The sequence below is a fragment of the Balaenoptera borealis genome (assembly GCF_965194805.1).
Source record: "Balaenoptera borealis genome assembly, chromosome: 2".
Taxonomy (NCBI): Eukaryota; Metazoa; Chordata; class Mammalia; order Artiodactyla; family Balaenopteridae; genus Balaenoptera; species Balaenoptera borealis.
The window spans coordinates 176,751,714-176,765,361 of NC_138867.1; the positions used below are offsets into that span (position 1 = coordinate 176,751,714).

The following is a 13,648-nucleotide window of genomic DNA, read 5'->3' on the forward strand; positions in this document are numbered from 1 at the left end:
ATCACTTTGTCACTCGATTACTCATTCAACAAACACTCAGAGTGTCAGTTCTGGGCCAAGGGCAGCCCTGGGTGCTGGTGATGCAAAGATTATTAGGGCATGGTTGGCGACCTCAAGGAAACTCAGGTTGCTCAGAAGGAGGACCTTCTGGAGTGTTCCAGAGGCTATCGCTCCTCTCTTCATGACAAAGAGGGAAGTTGTCTCACTGAATAATCATAGAGTTTGAGAACTCAGAAGAAATCAGACACCACCACGTCCCCCCTCCGCCACCAAGCATGGAATCAGCAGGCCGTGAAAGCATTCTCAGGTTCGTGGGAGGGAGCATGAGTTTCTGTACTTTAAGGACTAGATTTTAATAGAAAATAGCTGCTTATTGTTTGCTTTGTGCTATTTGGAAATGGAAGGTTGGTGCGTTGAAATTTCGAGAGACTGATGATATAGCTCAGGTACTTGAAGTTATACAATCAAATGACAGTCTCCGCCTTCCCCACCCACCCCCTAAACAAAGGAAAATTAAGACAAAGCAAAACCCAAAACCTTTGCAAGCTCCTGCCTCACTCAGGAAAAGCCAAAGTTCTCCAGTGGCCCACCAGGCCTTGCACCATCTGCCCTGCCTTCACCTCCCACTCACCCCTTGCTCTCCTGGCTGTTCCTTAAACTCAGGCACGCTCCTGCTTCAGGGCCTTTTCACAGGCTGTTCCTTCTGCCTGGAAGGCCCTTCCCTCAGTATTCACATGGCTCTCCCCTTACCTCCTTCAACTCTTTGTTCAAATGTCACCTTCCCCGTGAGGCATTCACTGACCATGTTACTTAAAACTGCACCCAACACTCTCTACCCACTTGTTTTATATTTCTCCATCACTCTCATCACAATCTAGCATATTAGAGGATTTATTTATTTATTCTTAATTTTTTTCTTTCTCACTCCACTCACTAGACTGTCAGCTCTGCAAAGGCAGGAGTTTCGGCCAGTTTTGTTCACTGCTGTGTCCCCAGCATCAAGAACAGGACTGGGAACACTGTAGGTATTCAATAAATATTTATTGAATGGACAATGCTTATTACGTGTCCGGCACTATGTTGGGTCCTTCAATGATTAACAACTAATGAGAATAACTAATATTTAAGGAGACCTGAGGCAGGTTTACCCCAAGTGCCTTAGAAATATGTGTTTGTGTTAACTGCACATTGCTCCACGCCAGGCCTGTGTGAAGTTCTTCTCAGGGGTTAGCTGTCTGAGTTCTGGCTCTGGGGGAGTGAGAAAGTTGGGAGTGGCTATGATTAGTCCTGTTTCACATGGGAGGAAACTGAGGCTCTGAGAGGTTTGTTATTTGTCCAGGGGAATTCAGTGAGCAGAATTCGAACTCAGCACAGTCACTCTCCAGAAGCCAGGTTCTTAATACCACGTTCTTTTGCCTCCCCAACGCCATACCTTGCCCAGTTTTCACACCTCTATGAAGTCTGTACCTTCATTAGCCCTGTTTTTAAAGGAGGCCACTGACACTCAGAGAAGTGAAGTCACTTGCCCAAGAACACACAGCTGCAGAGTGGCAGAGCTGGGAATCAAACCCAGGGCTGCTCAGTCCTAGAGCCTGATGCGCCGCTGCTGCTGTCGAGTGAGCAGGTGGTGACAAGACAGCATGGGAGTGAGCCTGCTTTAGGTACAGTTTCCTCAAGTTGGGTGAGGGTTGGGGTGGAGCTGTGGGTCTCAGGGGCTTGCCTGGGGATCTGGTTCCTGGACCTGAGCCAAGAGCACTGACCCAGAAGACCTTGAACTCACCTCAGTCTTTGGAGTTACCAGTTGTGGCTGAGAAACTTTCACATTGGGATACAAAGATAACTGACACACAGTGCTTGTTCTGTGCCAGGCCCTGTTGTGTGCTTAAATATCTATACCTGAAAATCCTTACAACCCTAGAAGTACTATTATTATGCCTATTTTACACTTGAAGAAACTGAGGCACAGAGAGGTTAAGTCACTTGCTCAAGGTCACACAGCTAGAAAGTGATTGAGCTGAGATTCAAACCTAGAAGCAGGAGCAATGATAGAGGAGAGGTAGGGGCCATCAAACATTGAACTAGATCTTCACACCCACCTGAGCAGGCCTGGCAGAATCAGTGTGTAGAAAAACAGAAGTGAGGAAGCTATTTCCATGACATGTGAGGAAGAAAAAAAAAAAACACAACATGGCATACAGTATGTACCACTTGTATAAAAAAAGAAAAATATATTCGTGCAGCATCTCAGAAGGAAATGCACATGAGACAGTGGGAACATTCACTGGGGGTGGACTCAAAAGCAGGGTGGGAGGGAGAATTTTTAACTCTATGTGCCCTTGTAAATTTGGTACTGCGATTACACAGCCAAAAATTGAAACTGAATATTTAGAAATTATGCTTATGCTTATATAAGCAGACTCCCTCTAGGAGGATGCACAAAAAACATTTTTTAAAAAAGGAAAAATTTTCTAATGCCATGGCTTGTCTACAGTGGTCCTGAGGAGGGAGGGCACTCGACTTTTCACCACAGGCCGAATGTAAACTTTGAGTTTTCTACTGTTTGAATCAACGCGACACTCCTGGTGCAATGGATAAAGATGAAGTGGGCCCAAAAAAGAGGCAGCTCCACATGCACTGATATGGAAGGAACTCTGAAACGTGGTCAGATAGGCAGCATGGGAAAGTAAAATAGATCCGTTAAAGGGAAGCTAAGGAGGAGGAGAGGCCCACTTGCAGACAACCAGACGCTTGACACACACAACTGCGTCCAGTGTGGGCAAAAGCTGTACATCTGAGGGGCAGGCTTTCCGTCCACTAGGGTCCTTTCTGTCTTTTTCACTTTGAACATTTTCCTAGACTCACACTGCCCCATTCACCGCCCTGGTTAGGTTATTGCTCTAAGTTACCAGAACTGTGACACATTGAGGCTTTGTGCACGTTTGTGCTGGTGGCCCTTGGATATGAAGTTCACAGGGACCTGCTACGTAATGAGGGAGACGGGGGCGGGGGGATTGGCAGCCCTGGGGGTCTGTGACCCCAACCGAGGCCAGGGCCAATTCTGCAGCAAATGTCATCTTGGTCCCTGGTTCGGTAAACAAATCTTGTGATAAGGTCCCTTTTGGCTCTGATACTCCAGGGGTCACCTCCCAACTAGGATGGCCTCTCTGGGCTCCACATGGCTGCCCTTCTAAGACACCCATGTCTTACCCGAGTCACCGCCAACCATGTGTGGCTACCGAGCACTTGAAATGTGGCTGGAGCTACCAAGCAACTTCTATTGAATCTTAAAGAATTTGTTTTAAAAGACATAAAACATTCCCATCACTGAAGAAAAGTTCTCTTGGACAGCACTGCTCTTAAGGCTGTTTTCAGTGGTTAAATTCTTTCAGTGGGAAGGGAAAGCCACTCCTAGGTTGATGTTAAACATGGTGTTATTTAAGTTTTTACATCAAGACATTTCGTAGCAAAATAGCAATACATTGTTTTCCGCCTGTGTAATTACTTACCTTAAAATAAAACCAGTTCCTTAAAAAAAATTACAAAGTCAAAGCAGTTTCAGTGGCCTGCAAATAAAGGGAGGGCAGGAAATAGGTCTTCACCAGGGCAGGGCCAGCCCTGGGCTGGAATCCTAGTCTGGTTTGGCCAGGGTCTGCCTGACACCAGCCTGTTCTACCAAGTAAGGAGTGGGGGGAGATTAAGAGGGTAGAACATACAACTCCCCTTGGCCCCAGCAACCAGACCTTGGAAGACTGGGAGGGGACCTGCTAAACTTTGGCCCCAACCTTCACAAAAAACAAGCTCTGAATCCACTGGGCTCTCCAGATGCCTGGATCGAGTCCTGTGGGTTGCTGTTATCTACCCCACATCCAGCTCGAGGAGGGTGACTTCTCTCTCCCTTGCAGAGGACTCCTGCTTTCTGCTCACCCCTCCCTCCCACCCACCCTGGCTGCCTTTGGAGGGTTGCCCAGACCCCACCCCAGCCCCTCAGCAGAGCCCTCAAACAGAGTCACAGGACCGCTCCCCTGAGGTTTAGCATCAGTCTTTAATGCTGTCACGCTGCACATTGACAAGTCACGCACTTTGGTCTTGTGTTGGCAGTGGCAACTTACAATGAGTCTAAAGGTCTGAGCACCAGACTGGCCTGCAAGGAACAGATACTTGTTCCTACATGCCTCCCCCCGCCCCCACCAGGTTCCTTCCGAATTCCATCCTGGCCCCTTACAGAGCAGCAGCTGCTGTGGACTGGTTTCATCTGAGTGCACACCAACTTTACACGGAATTATAAAAACATATTTACAGACGTTCCACAGTGCTCCTGTAATCAGAAGCAAAGACCCTTTTATCAAAAGGGATTATACCTAGGGCTGTGCAAAATTCAAAAGGATCAGATCCTTTTGAGAGTCCAGAGTCCATTAAACAAAAAATTACCTGGGCCACTGGTAAATCCCAGGTGTGCCAAAAGATTGCCTTACAGAAAAGGAAAGTGAGCGCATTCAGCCTTGGAGCCAGGGGTCGAGAGGACCCCCTGCTCCGGCCAGGGCCCCAGACGCTCGAGAAGAGGCAGCTGCACAAGTTACTCGCTCACTGGAGGCCGGCTCCCTTGGTCTTGCTGGAACGAGAGAGGTATTGCTTGTAGGAGCCGGCCAGGCAGTTCGGCAAAAATAGTCTAGGTTCTCAATTTGAGATGACAAGAGAAAAGACGGGATTCTTCAGGGGAAGAGTAAGACGTGGGAGACAAATACAGAATAAAACATGAACTGATTACACAACAGAAACTGAGGAGTGTACAGGGTCTGGTAAACAAGAAGGCAGGTCCATACCACGTCTAACATCTGCAAGCAAAGGGACTACAGAGGGATCAAGTCCAGCTGTGGGTCTGCCTCTCCCCCTGGGCAGGGCCTGGAGGAGGAGGGTGTGGGCCCATCCTGGAGGGCGGCAGGACCCAGTGGGGCAGACTGGACTGCCTTTTCCTGCTGTCCCCACCACCTGCCACCCTATCACTCGAAAAACCACTTAAGTCTAGTGCACGACTTTAAAAGATTGTAGTATATTCTCTGGAAAACATTCAGCAGTATGAAAGCCCGCCCTGGGCCCTCCCGCCCTCTCACGGGTCCACAGCTGGTGGAACAGTCTGGAAATCCTTGAGCTCTGGAAAGGTCCCTGGTCAGTCCTTGGGGAACATAGTTGACTATATCGGAAGAACCTGCTCAAGAACGGTTCTTGATGTCTGGGGAATCCTTTCGGGGAAGATCACTTCAAACTCAATAATGAGGTCCCCACGTTTCTCGGGCATTTTGGGGAGAGGAAGTCCTTCGCCAGGAACTTTTCGCCGCATGCCAGGCCTGATGACATCCTTGAATACAACAGGTATGGTCCTGCCGTCCAGAGTTGGGACATTCACTGTACAGCCACACAGAGCCTTGGAAAGCAAATGGACAGCATTAGATAGAGAGTAGCTTCGGAAGCTCACATCCTGCCCAGAGGCTGTTTAATGTAGGGTAAGCACCATGAGGCCTTTGTAGCTAAGACCCTGCCCCCAGATCCACCCAGGTCACCAGCACAGAAGCTCTGGGAAAAGAGAGCTCTGGAAAGTCTTGTTGCTACTGCACCTCCCAAGCCTGGCACGCACCAAGAGCTCAGAAATATGTGTCAAGCAAATACTGAACTGTGTCAAAAAGCAGCCTTCTCCCTCCACAGACGTTGCCCTGCCTAGTGCCTTACCTCCCGAAGGGTGATCCTGGCTGGGTAAATGACATCAGAGCCATCTCTCTTAAAGATATTGTGTGGCTTGTCCTTTAAAACAAAGACGATGTCGGCTGGAATGTTGTTGGAGGTCTGGTCTCCTTCCTTGGGGAAGGTGATTTTGGTCCCTTCTTTCCACCCCCGCTTCACTTCAATGGTCAAGATTTTGTCTTCGTTGCGAATGCTCTTTCCATCAGGGTTCAGCCGCTTATGAGAGATTTTCATTTTCTTGGTACAGCCGCTATAGATCTCTTCAAGTGATACCCTAAGGTCATGGGTGACGGGGGGATCTTGCTTCCTTCGGGTGGGCTCTTGGGCAGGGCGGGAGCGGCCAAAGTTCATGTTGGTGAAGCCACCCATGCCCATGGGGAAGCCTGAGAATGGGTCATCGATGTCCATGCCTTCCTCCCCGTTGCGCTGCCCAAAAAAGGTGTCAAAGGGATTTCGGCCACCGAAGAACTCAGCAAACATGGCGTGAGGGTCTCCATGGAATGTGTAGCTGAAAGAGGTACCGTTAGCACCACCGCTGCTCCCGCCACTGGGGCCACTGCCCTTTAGGCCTGAAAAGCAAAAGCAGAAGAAATCAGATGGCTGGCTAGGAGCTTAGCTCTCCAGGAGCTTTCCTTAAGGAAAAAAGCTTAGGAGCCATTGCGGGAGGAATTTTTTTAGCCTGTCTGGGAAGAATAAGGAAGAACCCCAAGCTTTCACCTCCCACTTGCAGCGGCAAAAACAGAACCCTTACTCCCCAAAGTAGGTAGTTCATTGTGGCATGACAGGGGTGAAAGGCTCAAGCTCTGAGATGGCCATATCTCTTGGGGTCACCCAGGTCCTCACACCTGAGTAACCCATCCTTCCTGTAATGTTACAAGGAGTACAAAGAATTCACTAACCTATCCGATTAAAAAAGCACAACCCAGGACCAATTGTCACTAAATGTTTACTCTTAAATACTTTAGGGCTAGAGACGTGTGGGAGAGTACAGATGAAGGTGAAACTGTAAACGGAGACTTTCAAATTCTCACACCCTGGTACTTACGGCCACCATTCTTACATAAAAAGTCACTTCTTTCTGAACACCAAGCCCAGAAGCCAGCCTGAGTCATCAACGGGCAACTGGACAACAAGAAAGCTTCCTTTTTCCCTGAAGAGGGCTACCCCGGGGAGGCTGGGCAGAGACACGCCCCATTGCTCCATGTACCTTGACGGCCGACTACGTGCCCGGCACGGCACGGAGCCAGGTAAGCACTTTACAGGGATTACCTCACTCCACTCTCAGAGAGCCCCGGGAGGTCGCTCGGCGTTAACTGTCACTCTCGTTTGCAGGCTCACTACACGCAGGCTATGCCCGGCGCTTAGCCAGAGGCCCCGCCCTGCACCCCAGGGCGGCAGAGCCTCCCACCTCGCCCAGGTGAGCATAGGGCCCGCGGGGCCACAATGCCACCAGTCAAGCTAGACCTTCGAACCCTCTCCTCCTGCACCCGCACCCCCCGGACCGATCGGGGCCTTGGGCGGAGGCGGGCGCCCAGGGAGGGGCAGCCCCAGACATACTAGAAGCTTCTGGGCGAGCAGCGCAGCCAGGGCTGCTCCTCCCATCGGGCGGCCGCCTATCCGAGAGCGGAGACCCGTGTGGCCAGAGGGCGGGGGCTGCTCGCCCCCGGGGGCCGGAGCGCCCCACACTCCCCGGGACGCCGCAGCGTGGCCGCTGTGCCTCGGTTTCTCCGCCTGTCAAACGGCGGGGCCGCGCCCCCGGCCGCGCGCGCGCACACTACCTTCCTCTCCATAGCGGTCGAAGATCTCGCGCTTGCGCGGGTCGCTGAGCACGTCGTAGGCCTCGGCGATCTCCTTGAACTTCTCCTCGGCGCCGGGCTCCTTGTTCTTGTCCGGGTGGTAACGCAGCGCCTGGCGACGGTAGGCCCTCTTGATCTCCTCATCCGACGCACCGCGGGCCAGGCCCAGCGTCTGGTAATAGTCCTTGCCCATTGCCCGCGCCTGCGGCCCACCGCCCAGCTGTACCCGTCCCCCAGCTCCGCCGCCCCCCCCGCTCCCGGAGTCTATATACCCGCCCGGCGGAAGCTTCCAGAGCCCGCCAGCCCCCTCCAGAACCTTCCGCCCCGCCCCCTACACAGTTTCGACCAATCGCCGCCGCCCAGGCTGCTATACGCAACATCCGGGGAGGGGCCGCGCCGCCAACAGCCCCCTGCGCGCGGCCACGCCCCTTCCCGCTCCGTCCTCGGCAACGCCTTCCCGTGGAGCGTGCCCCCCGGGAGACGGAGGCCCCGCCCACCCCCCGCGGGAACCAATAGCGATCTTGCTTTACTGCTCCTGATGACCCGGCCGGCCGCGCAGCCCGCCCTCTGCCTGGGTCAATAGGTTACGACGCGCTGCTGCGGGAAGGGGCGGGGTCGGGGAAGACCCTTTCCGTAGCAGAAGCAAACGTGCCCGCTCCTATCTCACATGGCATGGGACTCAGTTCCTGCCAGGAGTCTCGGGGCGGGGGGAGTTACCTAATCTTTCCTTGCCCCAGACACCCACCCTCCTTCTGGGACTAAAATTACCCACCCGCCCTCTGCTACCGGCTGTGGGGAGAATGCACTTGGGAGCCCCGGTACTGTCCCTGTCCTCATCCATACAGTACCCTGTAAAGCGAGGTGAGCACCCGGGACCAAAGTTCATCTCCCTGGAGAGGTCTTTTCAGTCCAGCTCCTCAAGCCTTTCAGTTTACCGTATTCTCAAGAACCCCTGCCACTGAAATTTGAAATTACCCTGTTTCTTGGTTTTCATGCTAAATGTCACCCTCCTCCCAGCCTGCGATCACCACGAGGGCAGGGACTGAGTCTTATCAGTGCTGGGTCTCCAGTGCCAGAAACGTGTCTGGAACCGACGCTTCGTAAATATTCCTGGCTGTTTTTAATACACCTGCTTCTTTTTCCCCTCCCCACTACCTTTATGATTTGGGGGGAGACATGGGCGTGTCATACACCTCTCAGGACCTCTGTTTCCTCATATGTGGGCAACATGATCCCTTTCGGCTCTGAGAGTCTGGGGTGTCTGTGGTCAAGGGTAGGGCTGATGGGGTAAGAAGGCTCAGAAAGGGGTACCACCTGAGAAGGGAAGAGGGGGGGTAGGTGGTGGTGCCCTGTGAAGGGGAGAGGTTCCTGGAAGAACTGCTTGGGAGGTCTGGGCGGTGTGACACTGGCTCTGGAGCCAGACAGCCCGGTTTCATTCTTGGTTCCAGCTCTTCCTGGCTGTGTGACCTTGGGCTGGTTACTGAGCCTTCCAGGGCCTTTAGCGTCCTCATCTGTACAATGGGGGTAGTAGTTGTACCTGCCTCATAGGGCTTTGAAGTTGACGTTGATTCAACATTTGTGAAGTGCCCAGGACAGGCCTGGCCTAGAGAAAGTGCTGTCAAAGGGGTGACTAGCCGTCTGGTTGAATGGTGGGCTGCTGAGCCACCCGCTTCCTGGCAAAAAGCTTTTGGTAACTACTGCCCTTGTGCAGGCTGGAACTCCTGAGAAACATGCCATGGCCTTCGCCTGCTGTCTAGCAGGGGGATTCCGGCCATCCCTGGCCACCCCCGACCCCAGGGTAACTGTGTCAGTAAGGACTCTGGACTAGGACACACACCAGCTGACCTGGGAGGATGAGTCTGGGCTGGGTGCCCAGGGGCACAGCACTGCAGGGTTCCTGAACCAATCATGGAGGGGACAGAGTTTGATTTTTTTAAAAAGCTACATAAACAGATAGCGGGAGAGTCACCATGGGGAAAAACTCAGAGCTTGTGGATTTCCTCACACTTATAAATTTAAGAGTTAACAGATGTGGCAGCCTCCAAGGGTCTTCACATTAGCTCTGAGTGGGCCAAAAACAACATGCGAAGGGTGTCCTTGTGTTTAGGGGCAACCTGAGAGCTGGGAACTCTCCCTTCCTTGAGTAAGCCTGGGGTCATGTTCAGGAAGTTTTAATTGTTTAACCCCCCCCCCCCCCCCCGCAAAAGAAAAAAACAAAAACCAAACTCAACATCTCTTCTTATGGCTATGATTCTTTGACCTGGACACTCACTGGGTACTTTGGAATGTTATTGGAAAAGTGGCCTCTGCAGAAATCTCAGCAGAGGTTTGCGCTCTCAACTCAGAGAAGAAGAGAAGATGTGATGGGTAGTTGTATGCATAGACTTGGCTAGGCAATTGTACCCAGTTATTCAATTAAACACTAAGTGCTGCTGTGAAGGTGTTTTGTAGATGTGGTTAGGTTAACATCTATAATCAGTTGACTCTAAGTACAGGAGATGACCATTGGTATTGTGGGTGGACCTCATCCAATCAGTTGAAAGGCTTTAAAAGCAAAGGGAGGGAATTCCCTGGCGGTACAGGGGTTAGGGTTCTGCGCTGTCACTGCCGAAGGCTGGGGTTCAATCCTGGGTTGGGGAACTAAGATCCCACAAGCCACGAGGCCAAAAAAAAAAAAAAAAAAGCAAACAGTGAAAGGTCTTAAAAGCAAATACTGAGGTTTCCCTGAGGATGAAGCATCAATTCCTGGCCAAGAGTTTCCAGCCTGCTGGTCTGCCCTACAGATTTCAGACTTGCCTTGCCAGCCCCCACAATCGTGTGAGCCAATGCCTGAAATAAATCTCTTAATACACAGACACACTCACAAACACATATATCCTACTGGTTCTGTTTCTTTGGTATCCAATAGAACCCTAATATAAGAACTAAGCAGGACTTCCCTGGTGGCGCAATGGTTGAGAATCCGCCTGCCAATGCAGGGGACACAGGTTCGATCCCTGGTCCAGGAAGCTCCCACATGCCGCGGAGCAACTACTACTACTGAGCCTGCTATCTTAGAGCCCACGAGCCACAACTACTGAAGCCAGCATGCCCTAGAGCCCGCACGCCGCAACAAGAGAAGCCACCGCAATGAGAAGCCCGCGCACCGCAACGAAGAGCAGCCCCCGCTCACTGCAACCAGAGAAAGCCCGCGCGCAGCAACGAAGACCCAACGCAGCCAAAAATAAATAAAAAAATAAAAAATAAAAAGAACTAAGCAGGTGAGTCTGGAGTCGGTCAGCCTCCGTTGAAATCCTGGACCCACTATTTACTTATTTACTGCCTGTGTGATCTTGCACAACTTGCTTTACCTCTCGAATTGCTAGGTATGTCCTCCATAAAATGGGATAAGGGTAGATCTTACCTCCCAGGGTTGCTATGTGGATGAATTTGAGAGGGGCCAGGAAATGAACATCATAATAATAGCTAACACTGACATGGTCCTACTCTGTGTCAGGCCGGTTCCAAGCACTTGATGTGTATTAACTCATTTAATCCTGACAATAATCCTATGAGGTTGGACTGTCATTACCTCCGTTTTACCGGTAGGGAAACTGAGGCTCTGAGAGGTCATGTGACTTGCCTGAGGTCACCCAATGAATAAAATGCTGAGGTGTAAAGTGTTTAGCATACTGAGTATTTATGGTAAGCACTCAGCTTATGTTAAGATGTGATTCAGATGATGATACTTAATTTTTTAAAAAAAAGCATCGCCATTTTTTTCAACTCTTCTTTTCATGAAAAAGAATTTCAAAAGCATTACAGCCATACAAGCTAACAATCTTCCCCTGGTGGAATACCCATGTGAAATAAAAACCTATGTTCACATAAAAACCCATGAGCAAATAGTTATCAACGCTTTATCTGTCATTACCAACAGCCATTAAAACCTAAATATCCTTCAGTGGGTGAATGAATAAACTGTGATCTGGCAACATGATGGAATACTATTTGGCCATAAAAAAAGACCGAGCTACTGACACAGGAAACAATGCAGAGGAACCTCAAATGCATTATGTTAATGAAAGAAGCCAGATTCAAAAGTCTATTTACTGTGTGATTCCATTTGAAAGGACCTCTGGAAAAGGCAAGAGTATTGATGCAGAAATTGGATCAGTGGTTGCCAGGGGCTGGGATCTGCTGCAAAGGGATACAGGGGAATTTGGGGGGGATGATGGAAATGTTCTATATCTTGACTGTGGTGATGGTTACATGTCTGTATTTATTCAGAACTGTACACTAAAAAAGGTGAATTTTACTGTATGTAAATTATACGTAAATAAAAAGAAAGAAAATAAATCCCATGGACTTAAAAATAAAAATTAAAAAGGCAGACAAGATAGAACTTGGGAAACCTCTCTCTGGGGCTCCTGACACAGTGGAAAGTTGCTAACTAGCCCTGGCTTGTCTGCTACAGGCTTTACCTTCCCTCACACAGCTCTGAATCAGCTTGATCACACACCCAAAAACAAGCCAAGCCAGGTTCCTGGAAGAATCAAGATCCTATCTTGCATGTGGGAAATAGAATTTCCCCTTTGGAAACTGTTCTAAGGGACTTATCACATTTGGCTCAGCAAATACCAAATGTATTTACTGGTCACCATTATGAATCAGCCACTGTGCTGGACAATCTAGCTGTCCCTACCAACAGGTATAGTCAGAGCCGTGGTACAGTGTCATGAATGGCTTGAACAAAGTGGCCAGTCTTCATTCTGAGGGTGGATTTGGTTTCTGCTGGCAGACTGATTACTGGAAGCCAGGTGAGGCCAACAAGGGGTCCTCACACCTGTAATACCCATCAAAAATAAAGGACTTCTTTGCAGGCCGGATCATGCCTTTCTATGCATTTCTTGTAGGTGAGGAGAGGGGCGGAAATTATTTTTATGCCTCGGCTGGCACACAGCATAGTAGGTTCACAAAATTATTTGGTGCCTGTTGAGTGAGTTCAGGGCTCAGGGAAGCAGTCTCGAGAGGGAAATTCCAGAATGTTCTGAGTCTGTAGGAATGTGTGTGGAATCTCCAAAATGACATCTATTTGGACACCACACGCCTTACCTAGCTGGAACCCAGTGATAGGGAAGACATGCCTACTCAGACCACATTGGAGAAGCTGGAAATTGGCAGAACTGGCAAAGTAGCAAAACATGGCTCGGTTTTAGGGGTTCAACCCTGCCCCCTCAGCATCTCAGAAGTAGACACCTCAAATAACTCAACTTCGTACGATTTAAACTTGTGGCCTCTGAGCGAGTAGTCCCCCATCCCCCTCCATGAGGCCAGGGGATGAGGCCTGTCGGTACATAAAGGATCTCAAGATACTGTGAGCCCCACAGCTGCTAACAGGAAGAGATCTGTACAAGAGAAAGTACAAGTATAAAACACTATGTTTTCATCTGTTTTGCCCAGATAGGCCCGATGAAAAAGGTAATGAATTTCTGAAGACCACAGCCTTAGCTTCCTTTACTTGGAGACAGGGGTCCCCAAAAGCTGTAGCTTCAGAAGTCTCTAGAGCCTAACCTGGATGACTAAGTGCTGAGCATTGACTCACCTTCTCCCTGCCCTGCTCTCCTGTGAATCAGCGATCTATCTTTGAGGACTTCTCACCATGTCCCTGATGCCAGGCCTCTGAGTTCTGAAGGGTTCAACAGTTGATGAAGGCTCAGGGGCAGGGTCTGGAATCAGGAGAAAGGAGATAAGGTGAGGGAGTGTGCCAGGTCCTGTCTTAAGTGTGCATGAGTCTGTGTGTGTGTGTGTGTGTGTGTGTGTTTGTGTGTGGTGGAAACCAGCCTCCCCAGCCTGTTGATGACTATCAATGGAGCAAAAGCATGGCATGGCCCCAAACCAGCACTGTCCAGTAGAGCTAGTGTGAGAGGCACAACCGCCAGCCACATGCAAGCTGTGTTTGATTTTAAATGTTCCAACAGGCACATTAAAGAAGTAAAAAGAAACAGGGGAATTTAATTTTAATAATGCATTTTAATCCAATGTATCCAAAATAATATCATTTCAACATGTAATCAACATAAAAGGTGATTAATGAGGTTTTTTGGGTTTGTTTTTTACATTTTCCTTTTCGTACTAAG

At 50.0% G+C, this 13,648-nt stretch overlaps 1 protein-coding gene across 1 annotated transcript; it reads right to left on the reverse strand.

Moving 5' to 3' along the window:
* Window positions 1–4,023: 4,023 nt before the first annotated feature.
* Window positions 4,024–7,794, reverse strand: DNAJB1 (DnaJ heat shock protein family (Hsp40) member B1). The gene is made up of 3 exons (XM_082380586.1): window positions 7,512–7,794; window positions 5,722–6,302; window positions 4,024–5,419 (listed from the first exon to the last, which is right to left on the reverse strand). The coding sequence occupies exons 1-3, from the start codon at window positions 7,720–7,722 to the stop codon at window positions 5,189–5,191; spliced, it is 1,023 nt and encodes a 340-aa protein (XP_082236712.1). The 5' UTR covers window positions 7,723–7,794; the 3' UTR covers window positions 4,024–5,188.
* Window positions 7,795–13,648: the final 5,854 nt, after the last annotated feature.

Bases quoted from the DNA above. Each gene is read 5' to 3' on its own strand.
- DNAJB1 (XM_082380586.1), bottom strand. From the start codon at position 7,722: ATGGGCAAGGACTATTACCAGACGCTGGGCCTGGCCCGCGGTGCGTCG. The intron at 6,303-7,511 runs GTAGTGTGCGCG...TTTGCTTTTCAG, and splicing joins CGACCGCTATGGAGAGGAAG to GCCTAAAGGGCAGTGGCCCC. The intron at 5,420-5,721 runs GTAAGGCACTAG...TTGCTTTCCAAG, and splicing joins CCAGGATCACCCTTCGGGAG to GCTCTGTGTGGCTGTACAGT.